Source organism: Taeniopygia guttata, chromosome W (genome assembly GCF_048771995.1).
Source record: "Taeniopygia guttata chromosome W, bTaeGut7.mat, whole genome shotgun sequence".
Classification (NCBI taxonomy): Eukaryota; Metazoa; Chordata; class Aves; order Passeriformes; family Estrildidae; genus Taeniopygia; species Taeniopygia guttata.
The window spans coordinates 33,533,331-33,548,242 of record NC_133064.1 but is presented as its reverse complement, the minus strand read 5'-3'; the positions used below and the strand labels follow the sequence as shown (position 1 = coordinate 33,548,242).

The following is a 14,912-nucleotide window of genomic DNA, read 5'->3' as shown; positions in this document are numbered from 1 at the left end:
CTTGTGGCTGGCTAGATAAAATTTGATTGCAAAATAAATAATTTATTTTTCATATTAATTTGGCTGGACAAATTTTCGCTTATAACAGGTGGACGCTGAGATAATTTGAACTGATTACCGCTGTTAAAGTGACGTACCACTGGTGGACTCATGTTTTCAAATGAACAGTTCAGAAAATTGATGGCTTCCCTGTCCCCCCGCAGAGCCCGGGCTGGGAGCTGCGGAGGGGCCGGCCCCTCCCCAGTTTCCCTGGCAACTCGGAGGGAGGTGTTGATAAGGGGGGTGGGGTGGTGCTACAGAGGCGGGGAAGGGTTGCGGGAAGAATTGTGGGAAGAATTGTGGGAAGAATTGTGGGAAGAAGGCAAAAGCCCATGGCCGCCGCCATTAGTCTGGAGTATGTGGTCTGCCGGTCTCAGAGATCATGCCACATCCCCAGGGCTCTGGGAAGAGAACCTTTCACTTTTGGAGAAGTCCGGACTATATTTCTCAGAAGAACCAGGTGTTACAGGGGGATACAGGGTGGGTAAAGCGATATCAGGGCTAGGGTATTGGGGGGGGGGGGTGCATCGGGATGGCAAAAAGGGTTAGTCGGACTGTTAGTCTGTGTCTGTATGCTTTTTTTCTGCTTCTAAAATCTCTTTTTGAGCTTGTAAAAACATCGGAATAAATAGAGAAGCTTTATGTTCACTATTTTCAACTTTTAAAGTGAATATCTGTCCAATTTGGTCCCAAAATCAGATTGAAGTAATGTCTTGCATAGTGAAATTTGGTATTTCCTTTGTTAGCCAGCATACGAAACGCAGTAGAAGCTTATTTGGGAATGCAAGATTGGTTAAAATATTGTTAAGGTGTTTTAATGTGCTCTTTTGGTCCACCAATAATTCTGCACCCTTTTTTTTTTATCGTATCGGTGCACTATCTACCACCAGACTCTAAAGCACAGCACGAATTTTTGAATTCCCCACTCTTAGCAAGCATGGGAATCGGCCGGGAGGGGGGGGGGGGCGCATGCTTCGCTACCGCCGGGGCAGCTCCTGCTCTTTTGATCGGCTCCCCTGGGGTACGGAGGTTTCCCGCCGCCCTCCCAGGGTTAGATACCCCACTCGTGGCTTCTCCACCCCAGGAACGCAGGCTCTCTCGGTCGGAGCGGCTTCTCCGCTGTGATACACAAGCCGGCCCGTTCCAAGCTGCGTGCACTGGGTCCCAGCTTACCCGTGCTCGCAGCTTCCCGCAGTCACTATGGTAACCATCTCCCAGCTAGGCACGTACCCAGGAAACACGAAACGAAGGGGGTTCTTACCAATCCTGTTGAACCGTGCGGTCGTGCGTGGAATTGTCTGGGGTCTCAGCTCTAGCCGGCTCGCCTGAGGCGCTCAGGCGAGCTCCCGACCTATCCCTGTCACTCAAAGCCACTCAAAAGCAGCTGAAGCAACAGAACAGGATAGTTGACTTTTCCAAAGAGCTTTTGAGTCCCCTAACATAAGGGCTCCAGCTCCTGCGTGGGCTTTTAGCAAACCCCCATTGGGGGCCAACTGATGCGCCTATTCCCCTCAGCCCCCCGAACACCCTTCCATCTCAGTGTTCTATTTGGGAGTCAAAGCCTTCTGTTTCTATATGCTTCATCAATTCTATCAGTTTTCCTTCCTCAAACAGCATGTTTTGTTTTGTACACAGAACTATGATCAAGGGATTGAATTAATCTGTCAAAAGCAAGAAGAATTTGTGAAGATTTCCATAGAATCCAAATGGAATCTAACAGAAGCCCAGCAGAAACTTGGTAGTTTAGCACTGCATAATTCAGAATCCATGGATCAGGAATATGCCAAAGCACAGACTGAAGCTTCAGAACTGAGACAAAGAGAAGAAGAATGGAAGAGAAAAGAAACAGCCCTAATAAAGAGGGAAAGACAGAATCTATGGAATACAAATTATTTTAGTAAGGAGGTATTTAATAAGGTATGTAATATAATTTTGTATGAACACAATTATAAGCCTTTTATATTTCATTTATTTCTCATCTTGTGTGTTTTCTATCTCTAGTGCAGTGCTTACTGTAATGTCTTGAATGCTTTTCCTTCTTTTTTGCCCTTTTAAAGGGGACATGTTACACTGATATCACAAATATGTGTGACACTTCTCCTTTAATTCGGAATCAGAAATTTTATTTGTCCCTTCTAGCAACTGCTGCCAAAAACAAGGATGAGCAATTGTTCTTCACATGAAATTTGCTTCTTTGTTATGCCAAATTCTCACATTTGAAACATGCACAATTGACCTCTGAGAACATGAATTTCTTAATAAAGATTATTTTACCACAAACTGCCTTCATAGTAAATTCCAGTTTTGTTTTCAGCACTTAATTTGAATATGAATCATTAATGCATCATTTTTCATAATTCCACTGAGTTAGCTTCATTGTGACTGGACTGTATAGATGTTTCTCATAATTTATAGATCAGTAAGTTCCTACTAGTGTGTAGAACTTTGAGATAGATTGTTGCTTAGAAGAAGAGTATGATAAGTAGTTTTTCATCCTATTATTAATTAGACAAGCTATGTTTTAGTAAATAACCTTCATAGGTACATTAAGTGTTGGCTACATATGTGTTTGCTGGGCTATGCTTAAAACTAGAACATTGCACTTTAGATAGCAATGAATTAAAATAATCCTGTAGTTCAAAAAGGTAAATGTGGAGATTCTATGATAGGTTTTTTCTCATCTTTAGAGTTTTATTAGTAAATATAAAAGAAAAGAAGATGAAGAAGATGAAGATATATATAAATCATTTATGCAGAAGCATGAACAAAAGATTAGATACTTTGGTAAGTATGTTCCTTCCAACATTTTGCAGTTTAACCACCTGTAGAATTTGTTGAGGTCTATTTATTTCTTTATTATTATTATTATTATTCAAAACAGGTATTAACAAATGAAACATCTGTCAAGTAGAGTATCTAGACTCTTTTTTTCTCAGGGCAGGAGATGAAGCATTATAACAAATAAACATTTCAAAGTAAAGGAAACTAAATCACAAAAGACTTTCAGTTCTTATGATCAATGAAAATTTCTTGCACCAATATAGAACTGAAAACATTTTTAAAGCCATGAAAATTAAATTCTAGCAACTTCTTCTGCTGTTCCATGGGAAATGATAAGGGCATTAGTGGAGATGCAATTCTTGCATGTAAAATACCTGGGATTGTCTGTACCTGCCTCCTGTAAGTAGGTGGAGTTTTACTGTCTCGTAATATATGAGGGGGATGAATGATAAAGGGCAAATACCTGCAAAACAGCTGTTAAGACTATATAGAGATGCAACCACTTTTAATTTTAAAGATATATTTATATGAGTGATAGAAGGGTAAAACTTTGTATCTAGTATTGGCAAGCAGTGAAATATCACTAATATATATTTTAGGGAAATTAACGCATGCAAAGGACAATAGAAGAGGGGAAAGGTGATCTCACTGCTTAAATTTTGAATTCTGCCTTTCAACCTGCAGCTCTTTCCATTAAGGTAGTTTCATGCTGATATGTATGTTGGTTATAATTTGTGCCAATGTAATATTGTTGTATTTGATCAAGGGAAATATGATTTGGCATGTATAATATTTTGTTATTGCAAAACACACGCACCAGCACTGTGAGCTGCCCCCCCCACACACATATTGGTTACACCAGAACCGGTTTTCTTGGATAAAGCCTCATTTACAATTTAATACATGTGGCTGGCCCGGAGATTGGCTGTTCCAAAGGGCGATACTGGAAGCCTAGGCGCTGATCATCCTGGTAATTGGGATCGCTGGAGTCCTCGGGGCTGATACATCTGAATGCCACAGTTCCCCTAACTTCACCAGGGAAATCATCCACACCTGGACTTCGATTGTTCAAGCTAGACTCTGAGAAAATAACTTTATGAATACGTGTGACTCTGAATAGAAAGAAAAGGCGGATGGCTGAAATCCTAGCCTCAGGCAGAAAATTTCCTATAAGAACTGCAGGGTCCAAGAGGGCGGTGTGTGTGTCCAGGGGAACCTCTGCCGAGAGGCATCCTTCCTGTCACGCACCCAGCGCCAATCCTGGGTTCGGCACTGTCCTTTTTCCTTGTGGCTGGCTCAGAGAGAATTCGATCCTAAATAAAATTTTTATTTTTATTTGGCTGGACTAATTTTCATCCATAGCAATGCTACTTACTACAATTCAGCCTTCCAGTTAGCTTTCAACCACTGAGTTCGGTCTCCTGTTTTGACCTTAATGCTAGAACTTGGTTATAAAAATAGCTTTGTATTTCCTAAAACCTGGCAAACCATGTCAGAAGCATATTAGTTTTAGATTATGATTAAATTTTAATTTCTATTTGTCTTATTTGCAGGAACTTTAAGAACATTTCTGTCTAATCACTGAGTGTACATCCATCAACTTAGGCATGCTATCAAATTCTTAACAAATATGGATAGATACTACTTTTTTACTGTTCTGGTTTAGGGCAAATTTGGGAGAAAGCTTCCAAAAGGGTCCCCTCCAGAAAGCCAACCCACACAGCCCCTCCCTCCAACTGGTTCAGGAAAAATTTCCTCAGAGAGAAGTGGAAAAAACCTGTTTATTTAAACAGGCAAAGCACTCCCCAGCACAAAAAATGAACAACACCAGATGACAAAACTCATTTGCCACTTTGAAGAGATGACAAATTTAGAAAATCTCTCTGGTGGGTGGTCATTCTGTTATCAGTCCCTCCAGCTCTGGGAAAGGCTGCTGCCCAGAGTAGGCCCTGGCAGGCCACAAAGTCTTGGTGTTTCCCTGGGTCCCAGTCTGGAGCAGGTTCAAACAGTTTCAAGAAAAGGGAAAGAAAACCTGACCAGGGAAAACTTCTCTGCCTCAGCTAGCTAAACTAACTTAAAGGAGGGCCGTGTCCTGACCCATCTGTGCCCAGACAACACAGTGGAGTTCTGTGTTCCAGCCGAATGTGGAGGAATGAGTACAGGCTGATAACAAAACTCTGTGCTTCTTCTCCCCACCTTTGCTCTCAGAGCCAGTCTTGAAGGCACAGAATATAATATCCAGCATAAACAGAACACACAGTTGGGGATACAAGCATCATAACGTCACCCTAGGACAGTTACAGTGTGTGAAAACCATTTACAATTAACTTTCCAGAGATAGTAAAATATACTTAGCTGCTACTGTTTAGGTCTTATTGTATCTTTACAGTTTGTGCATACCTGATTGGCGATGGTCTTTCAGCATTGTGTGGTGTTTTAAAAACAACAAAAAATTTGAGCTCAGTTTGATTACTATGCAGTTCTTCTAAGGTATCAATAAAGCATGGAGATTGTAGTAGTATGTAAATTTCAATAATGTCCTCACTGCATTAAATCATTGAAATATTGAATGCATTAATTAATGTTGTGTTTTTTAATTAGGCATGCTGGGCAGATGGGATGACAGTCAAAGATTTTTGTCTGATCACCCATATCTTGTATGTGAAGAAACAGCTAAATATCTCATCTTGTGGTGTTTTCATCTAGAAGCTGAACAGGTACTAGGAAGAACTTTAAACTGCTTAAAAGTATGCAGTTTCCCATTTACACTACAGAAAAACTGTCCAGATTGATGAGCCAGTTTAATTACTCTTCTCCATGTCTTCTCATAATGAAGGAAGCCTCAAAAACACATTACTACATTAGATCTAATCATAGCTAATTAAGTCTCTTTGCTTCTCTCAGCATCCATTCTTTTCTCTTTAGGAATCAAATGCAAAGATTATGTTGAATTTTAGATAGAGTTATACTTCTAAAGATATTTTCTGTAATTATGTACTTTCTCTTCAGAAAAGAGCTCTGATGGAGCAAATAGCACACCAAGCACTTGTGATGCAGTTTATTATAGAAATGGCCAGAAGTTGTAACGTGGATCCAAGAGGCTGTTTTCGTCTATTCTTCCAAAAAGCCAAAGTAAGTCAGAATTTGTATATCACTGAAAAAAACTCTTATAGCCTTACAAGGGATGAGTGTTCTGAAGGAGGTTGGAGGTTAAATATGTTACTGACTGAATCAAGCTTATAGGGAAGTGTTGTTTTCTTGGCAGTTCATTCTAGGATGAATGTTTTGTGTAATTCTGGTCTTGAGAATGGAAGTTCCATGGATTCTTATTAGGCCAGAGGGAAAGCAGAACATAGCATGGGAACTACAAGAGTGTGGAATAATGAAGAACCACCTAAATTACATTGGTAAATGTGAATGTGTGAGGGTCATGTTACTTATCTCTATCATGAATGTGTCTAAGGACTGCGTATCCTATTTTGCTTGTCATCATGCCTCTCTATGCAGTTCATGGCAGGGCCTAATTTGGAGACTGTTTCTCTTCAGTCAGTGATAATTAGCTCTGAAATGCTGAGAGAGGGAGAGATATGTGAAGGCTGGAGCTGTGTTTGATTCAGGTTCTATTTTAAGTTATACAAGACTGAAGAATCAAGTCAGGCTGATCTTAATGCTACCCTAAGGACCTAAGCTGACACCCACTTTGATTCATGCTTCGCTTTTGAAGTTAGTGCTGCCATGAGTATCTTTTCTCTAAAGGGTATTGGCTTCTGAGGTAGAATAAAGAAAGGGTTAAAATTATGTTTGTTTTGTTCTTACATGTTCTCAGATGAATGAATATCTCAGTTCCTATACTTATAAAATGCCAAAGTCTGTCTTTAAAACAAAGCAAACAAACAAAAACCATCATACCTGAATTATTAAGCTTTTCTTGGGTCTGGGGTCTTCAAAGAGGCAGGAGCAGTTGTTGGTTGTTATAAAGTTGTTTATTGCATGAATACATCAGTCTCAAAGACAAAGAGTGTGGGAAATTCAAGACTCCTGGACAATGGACCAATATGATTAAGCAGAAGCCGTTTATTGTTTACATTATGCAGTTATTTATACATTCTAAATCTCTGCACACACTAGTCACGCATTTCTTATTGGTGCCTTTGTCTTGTCCACACGTTCTGCATGCACGTCTCAGACTATGTGATTGGTTACAGTCCAGGTGCTTTTCCGCTCCCCATTATTGAATTTTTGTGGTCTTGGAATTTTGTTTCTGTCATGGTTTGACACTGGCACGATGCCAGTGCCCCCCATGAAAATGCAATCTCTCAACTTAATGCTGTGAAATGCGATCGAGAACAGAGCAAAGCAGGCCCAAGCCTAATAACAAAAAAACTTTATTAAGCTACTACCATTATGCTACTATAAAAGAGGGAAAAAAAAGAAAGAAACACACACAATTCAAAATGAAAACCTTCCAAAGCATTCCTCCTCCCACCACCCAACTCCAACAAACCACAGTGAGACACAATCTGGACCCCAATCAGGTTTCTACCCTCCAGATAATCAACACCCAGTCCATCTGCAGTGAGAGAGGAGTCTCTCCTGTGCCACAGACCCCCCAAGAAACACAGCTGCCACATCCTGTGCTTCCATGTCACCACATGGCACCGCCCGGAGAAAAAAGTTTGCCAGTGGTGACCCTCTCCTTTCCATGCACAGTGCTCTCACCACCAATGCATGGATGGACAGACTGCTTTTTTAGAATTTTTTTCCTTTCAAGGATGCCCTGCCAAGAGGGGAAAAAACAACAGTTCAGTTTTTCATTTTTTTGGGACCAACAGTCCCCCCCATTTTCCCCTGGGGCCGAGGATCCACGAACAGAGATCTTCTTCTCTTCTTCCTCTGTGAAGACAGGGGGCACCACCACAAACCTCCTTAACTTTTCTCTGTTCGCTCTACTTCTGTCTTTTTCCCAGTTGAAGCAGGCCTCTTTGCCTCACCGGCATCCTCCTAAAATACAGTCTCTCTTGGAGGAGAAGATCAGTTCAGTCTGTGGCTACCAAGAAAAAGTCCAGCCAAAAGCCACTCCGTCATCTCCTCCCACCTAGAATTTCTCCTTCCAAAATCCCAGGGTCCAAGCTGTCTCTCTGCCTCTCTTTCAAACCGAGGAGGAGAAAAATTTCACAAAGCTTTCATTTCTCAGGAAGGGTTAAAAGTCCCGACTCCCAGAGATGGCTTGCTGCCCAGGCTCCAGCTCCCACAGGTGTCTGGGCACCTTGCGGCCCCCCCGCTCTTCTCCTTCCCCGCGGTGAACTGCTGGCAAAACCACCGCCGTCTCTTTTTCTCTCTTGGGAGAGAGAGACTCTGGGGGGAACTGAGACATCCCAGATTTCTCCACCCTTCCATCTGCAGGGGGCCAGCCTGGTTCCAGTCCCTCCACCCTTGGGCCTACCTCCGAAGGCCACATGGCTTTCCCCCTCCCCCACCCAGCTCGTGGCCGGTCAGGGGAGAGTCCTGCACTGACCGCTGACCGGAACCCAAGAGAGCAAGTTTTCCTGGGAATTCTGCTTTTAACCCCTCTGTGTTCTCAGAGGCGTGTCTACCTTCAATTGGTCAATGTCCAAATTGACCTCTTCCTTCCGGAAAAATTCTTTTTCCATGTCAAACCACGACAGTTTCTCAGCTTTATCTTTCTTATTTTAGCACAGTTTATGTATTAGTAACCGTGATTAATTTCAGAGGGCCCTGACAAAATTCTGATAAGAACAATTACAAGTGGGATGGCTGGTGCACACTGTAGTCTAAGTTGTTCAGATACATTGCAACACAAAGAATTCTAAGTTTAAAAGTCCATGCTAAAGCTTTCTGGACTAGAGTCCCGAGCAGAGGCAGCAGCACCAGCTACCCAGCACAGAGTCCCAAGCAGAGGCAGTAGTAACAGCTCCCTAGCCTAGAGTCCCAAGCCGAAGCAGCAGCCACCACAGCCCCACGGTCCTTTTCTTCTTTCTTCTTGTTGTAGTTCATCTTCTTCTTGTGGTTGTGGTTGTTTTCCTCTTCTGAATACAGGGGGATTTTTATACATAAAACAACCAATCAGCTAAAAACACGATTGTAAAACATTCTTTCTACACCATTCTGAACTTGATTCTAGTGTGCCAAAGTAGTATGAAAGTTGTGTCAGTTCTTACCCAAATAACTACATATATAATATTATCTATTTAGGAAAATGTGCTATCTGTTTTCTTACTAAAAATTTACGTATATAAGTTCTATCTATTTACGCATATAGTTCTATCTAGTCTAGAAAGGCAAGCAAAGTTCTGCTATGTTTTTGTTATGTCTGGAACTAAGTTACCGAACTTTAAACTAGGCCTTAGGGCCTTTACTAGCTAACACAGTTTCTTAAGGCACTTAAAATATATTTCTACTTACTTAAAACTATAACTTACATTTCTACTGACTTAAACCTACACTTCTACTCCATATCTATGTGTCTTAATATATCTTAATTTCTCTAAAGGCTTTAATTCAACCCCTACATTCATTTCTCTCTCTGATGGACTCAGAGATGCTTGCATTCCAACACTGAATCTTCTTTTTAAGCTGACTGCTGCTAATATTGTTATTGACTTTTCCAAACCATTATCCTTCAATGATTATAATATGCATTACTTCAGGACTTCTTTTTATCAGTATGTATGCTTACAACTAGAAGTAAATCTGGCTAAGATGAAAAATATTTCACTCCTCTCTTTACAGGCAAGAGAAGAAGGCTATTTGGAAGCTTTTAAAACTGAGCTTGAAGCATTCAAATCAAGAGTGAGAATCTGTTCACAGTCTCAAGGCTTTCAAGCCATGTCAGTAGAGAATTCCAGTGTCTATACTGGTATTGTAGAAGGACTGGAGTCTTTGTCACAGGTAGACTTTTTATTTCCAAAAATGAATATAAAAAACTCTATTAGGAACAAATTTTTGGCACACTCTTGAGATTATGTACTTTTTAATATCTAGGAATAGGTCTCTATACTTGGAGCACTGATAGTTCTAGTGTGCACTATTAACAATATGGGAGAGATTGTTTCTGAAAGCTCTCACAATTTATAGTGTCAAAAGGCATACACTAATTCAGTGCCCTTGAATAATTGTGCTAAATAGAAACTGCATCATTAACCTCTTCAGGTACCAGAATTAAATATACTTTGAATCATAGGAGGTGAAATGAGCTTTCAACTGCAAATTACTAATTCCATTAATGGGAATATGCAGGTAATCAAATCTAAGAAAAATTTAGTGTTATGATATTTTGCCCTTGTTTTTATCTGTATCTTGGAACACTTGGGTGTTTGGTTTCAGTGTTATTGATGATCACATCTGAAAATAAAATTTTAAAAGCTTTTAAAAGCTGGATGTTGGGAAAGGAAACACAATTTAAAGTACTTTGAAATACATTTGCTCAAGGTACTTGTTTGGTAAGATCTGGTAACTGAACCCTAAGAAAATTCACAATAAGGTCATAGTATGCTAGCTAAATTTAAAGAAGCTTTTGATATTCACATTGTGATAATGCTGTCTAGGGTTTTATTTAAGAAATTATATTTTATTACAAAATTATCTCATCTTAACAGAAAAAATAGCTTGACTTAATTCTCTGTAAGTGTATGTATTGACATTAAGCTTTCAATTCTTCATTTGTTGCAGAATGCAAAAGATGTACAAGGTTGCATAAACAGAAGTGTCAGCAATTTAAATTCAATGCTACAAAAAGATGAAGAAGCCAAAATGATGGACACAGTATAGCACTGTTAAGACTGAGGCAAAGTACTCATTTTTTATTACAAAGAAAAGAATGTGGCTATTTTCTTGACACATTTTTATTGGTATTGCATTTTATTTCTGGTGTTTTGAGCATGGAGGGTATGTGGAGGGAGATTAATCCAGAAATGCTTGTAATAATGTTTGAAAATGTGCTGCTAGGTGAAACTGAGTGAAAATTTAACAGGGTAAAAATCCATTTAGATTTAAGTTAAATGTGCTGCTTTGAGCTTTCTAGCATAAGTAAAATATGCTGTTTAGTCTAGTAACTCTGCAGCACTAGTAAAACTGCCCCAGCTGAAGAGAAAGAATGCAAATTTCTAAGCTGAAGAGATAAGAAATGAGAGAGGCTCCTCGAACCTTAAAGCAGACAGGGCAGGGTGACCCAAGAGTTTTTTCCATACTTTCTGATAAAAAACTAGCTACAAGTGTAACTAGCTGTGTCATGCAAAATCAGCAGAATGAATATTCATGAACCTATTGTGAAATTCTATGCATATGTAAACTAGTGAAAAAGAGTAAAAAAAGATCAAGAGTTCTAAGGGGAATGCATGTCCTTTGAAGGGAAACATCCCCACATGCATCCAGCACTGTCCCTACAAATCTTTATAAGAATTGTAGAGTTTTAATTTTTCATCCACATTTCATAGGTATTTGGTTGTCTATGAAGAAGGTTCTTATTGCCAAATGTGGAAGTGGATGTGTTTTATGCTACTAAATTTGCCTTTTATAATATTGGGAATTAAAGTATTACAAATAAATTGCAAAAATACAATGTTTACACAATAAGTGATAGATTTCCAGTAGAAACTGCTATTGTTATTAGATATGGCTATGTCTTATTCTATGAATACTGGAAATCACAATTATACTTTGCTATATTCCTGGTATAGCTCTTAAATCTCCTTTTAACATAAATAGCAATAAATTGGTATGACATCAGTACTGCAGATCTGGATGGCATCAATGAAAACACATGGCTGTCTACTTCTTCTAAGATGATTTAAATGTTACATTTTGCTTTCATAAAAACATTGTTTGGTGTTCCCCTCCAACTAACAATTGCTTACATGTGATCTTTGGGTTGTATGGTCACTGAGAAACTTGGTTTGTTTTATTTTTTAAGACTTGTTTAGTTTAAATTCACTAAATTTTTAAGCTATTTTTTAAAGCCGGATCTGTAATGGAGTGAAAAACATTTGATAAAGAGAACAAAAGGGGACCATCAGGCACAGTGGGTGGGATGAGACTCTCAACAAAAAGCTTGATTACAGTCAGGAGCCAAGCACTTATAAGTGAGGTTTTGGCAGGTACACTGCTAAACTAAAGTTCTTTTTATTCAGTGAATGTTTTATGAAATTACCAAGTACTGAGAAATAGAAAGATCTTTAAAAGCCTTCCATTTTAGACTCTTACTTCCAAATGGTATTCCCAGAACAAGTCTGGTGTCAGAGCCTATGCAATAAAAAATTTCTACCAAACTTTTCAAACTTGCTGCTTCTATAGTAACTCTGTCCATAAACATGCACTCTGTAGCTGAGATGTTTCAAGGGAGAGTCTGTTCCTCGAATGTCAATATAAATGTTTTCTTCATGTGTGTATTGGTTTGACATGGCCTGTTTTTTGGCAGCAGGGGAGCCACAAAGATGGCTGCTGTGGGAAGCTGCTAGAAGCTTCCACCATGTCCAGCAGAGCCAATCCTTGATTGCGCTGAAGATGAACATTCCGCTGGCCAAAGCTGGGCCAAGGAGAGAAGTTGGTGATGCCTCTGTGATGACATATTTAAGAAGAAAATCAAAACAAAGTCACAGGTTTTTTCTTCTAGTCAAAGAAGAAGAGGTGAGAACATGTGAGAGAAAAAAACATGGCAACACCAAGGTCAGTGGAGAAGGAGGGGCAGGAGGCACTACAGGTGCCAGAGCAGATTCCTCTGCAGGCTCTGGTGAAGACCATGGTGAAACAGCTGTGCTCCTGAAGCCCATAAGGGTCCACCTGCAGCCCGCGGTGAGAGGTGCCCATGCAGGAGCGGTTGGACGCCTGGAGGAGGATGTGATCCAGTGGAAGATCCAGTGGAGAGAGAGGGTCCCTGTGTTGCATTTCAGACTAGCAAAAGTTTAGTAGAAGTAGTTTGGCTAAGGCTTAGAATTTTTTAGTAGGCCATAGGCTGTGTGTTGTTAGAAACAGTTGTTAGGTAAGGGCAGTACGGAATACTGGAGAGGTAGGAACTTATCTCAGAATACATTCCAAGAGTAGGCTGTGGTAGAACATGTCATTATTCACAAGATGGATAGGTAGATCTTGGGGGAATGCATTGTTTTTACCTAACAGAGTGAAGAGAAGTTATGATCATAAAAATGTTCAATTTAAACAAGGACTAATCTGTAAATAAATGATTGTTGGAGTGTAACGTTGACAAATATGTGTTGAATTAAGCAACTGTTGATATAGACTCTATATAAACGCAATGATTTGTTAGCTCGGGGGGCTCTGACTTTGGACATTAGTTCTCAGGCTCCCAGGGCCCTCAATAAAGCACCGCATAAAACGACTTCGGTTGTTTTGTGTTCTCTTTACGGGCAACACCTGCTTTCAGGCTAGAGCAGCCTGTCCTTGGATGACTGCACCCTGTGGAAGAGTGACCCATGCCACAGCAGTTTTGGGAGGCCTGTCTGCCCATTGAGGGAGTTCACATTGCAGCAGCGCTGGTTTGGCTGTTGCTTGTGAGAGTGTAACCACGTTGGAGAAGTTCACGGAGAATTGTCTCCCATGGGAGGGACCTCATGGTCTCACAAGGGAAAGATTTGTCTCCTGGAGCAGTGGAAGAAAATCTGATGAACTGACCAAAACCCCTACACCCTGTTTCCCTGCACTGTTGCTGGGAAGGAAGGAGGGGCTAGGGGGGGGGTCATAAGGTGTTCTAAGGGGTTATTTTACGTCTCATTATCTTCCTCTGATTCTGTTAATAATAAAATTCACTTTGCAGCTTAAGCTGTGCCCGTTTTGCCCTTGAAATATTTCTTCTGGTTCTTAGCTCACTCATGAAGTGTTCATTCGATTTTTTTCCCTCTGATTTTTTTCCCTCCGTTGCCCAGCTGTGGCAGGATGAGGGAATGACTCTCCTGGGTGCCTGGAATGTCAAACCACAACAACCTGTCTTTACAGGAGTCTTTTATTTGTATGTTCATTTAGCCAGATGTTCTGTTGTTTACTTGGCCCTCTGCTGCATTGCTCTGAGCACTGTCTTGGTTTGAAAAGACAGGTGGGATGATGTGATTTTATCAGTGAGACTCAATGGCTCATTAACAGAAGATATCTCCCTGGAGGGAGGATTGGTTGTGGAAGAGTTAAAGAAAAACTGCCCAATTAACAGAAGAGAACTGCCACACCTCTAACAGATGGGAAATAAAATACACACCCCCAAACCACATCTTAAAACCCAGGACATTATCCACCCCTTATTCTATTACCATCTGCATCATATCCAAATCAATTAACTCTACACAATGAAACCTTACATTAAATAATTACCCCCGCATCCCCCCAGAGTTTACTAGACTAGCCCAGATCTGAGAAGGCTTTGGGGGAATATTTCAGGGGCAAGGCAAAAGATTCCAAAAGAGGCTCTAACCCCCGATGTAGTCCAAAACATTTATTCTCGAAGGTTTCCAGGGGAGAAAGAGCAAACATGGAAGAACAGTTACTTTATCTAGATTCCTGCTCAGGAAAAGGTTTTCCCACCACCTACAATTGGTGGGGAAGTCAGACTGCTTTAGGTTTGCCAACTCTGTGTGGTTGACTTCTGAGACAGAAGGTATGAGACATTTGATAGCTTTGAAAATCAAACAACGTAGGATCCCGAACGCTATAGTTATAAGGAAAAGAATAACAAGAAGTAACAAAATTGTTTTAACTATAGAAATCCACCACCCTGTGTTGCCTTGCAAAAGACAACAGGCGACCTGGTTCCGGGGGCAGCACGGCGGTCTGGCCTCTCCAGACCGCTCGGGCTATCGACAAAGACGCTTACACCAGTGTGGCGGACGGTCGAAAAGCCTTTATTATCTCATCTCGTGGGCTTAAATAGTCTTGGGGGTCTTTGCTACGTCAGAGGGGGGTTGTGGGGTCTCAGGGGTTAGTCGAGAGTGGAAAACTACTGGGGCAGGTGTGGTCACATGCTTCTGGGGTTAATAGATAACGTGGGGCAGAGAGAGGGGGAAGGGTCTGTCTTTCCGTCACATCCCGTGATCTTCCGTTCTCCTGTCCCTATCTACCACATCTCCCCTCCCCTT

The 14,912-nt window shown here is 40.7% G+C and overlaps 1 protein-coding gene across 2 annotated transcripts; it reads left to right on the top strand.

Moving 5' to 3' along the window:
- Positions 1–309: 309 nt before the first annotated feature.
- On the top strand, positions 310–13,171 carry LOC116806914 (hsp90 co-chaperone Cdc37-like 1). 2 transcript variants are annotated; one of them, XM_032744733.3, is made up of 7 exons: positions 310–519; positions 1,675–1,956; positions 2,727–2,823; positions 5,422–5,537; positions 5,830–5,952; positions 9,571–9,729; positions 10,510–13,171. In XM_032744733.3, exons 1-7 carry the CDS (start codon positions 397–399, stop codon positions 10,606–10,608), a joined length of 999 nt encoding a protein of 332 aa, XP_032600624.1. In that variant the 5' UTR covers positions 310–396; the 3' UTR covers positions 10,609–13,171. The 2 variants fall into 2 exon arrangements, with proteins under 2 accessions (XP_032600624.1, XP_032600625.1); XM_032744734.3 differs by having other exon boundaries at positions 311–499.
- Positions 13,172–14,912: the final 1,741 nt, after the last annotated feature.

Excerpts from the sequence above, each read along its gene's own strand:
- LOC116806914 (XM_032744733.3), top strand. The coding sequence starts at position 397 with ATGTGGTCTGCCGGTCTCAGAGATCATGCCACATCCCCAGGGCTCTGG. Across the intron at positions 5,953-9,570 it reads TATTCTTCCAAAAAGCCAAA|GCAAGAGAAGAAGGCTATTT; the intron begins GTAAGTCAGAAT and ends CTCTCTTTACAG. Across the intron at positions 9,730-10,509 it reads GACTGGAGTCTTTGTCACAG|AATGCAAAAGATGTACAAGG; the intron begins GTAGACTTTTTA and ends CATTTGTTGCAG.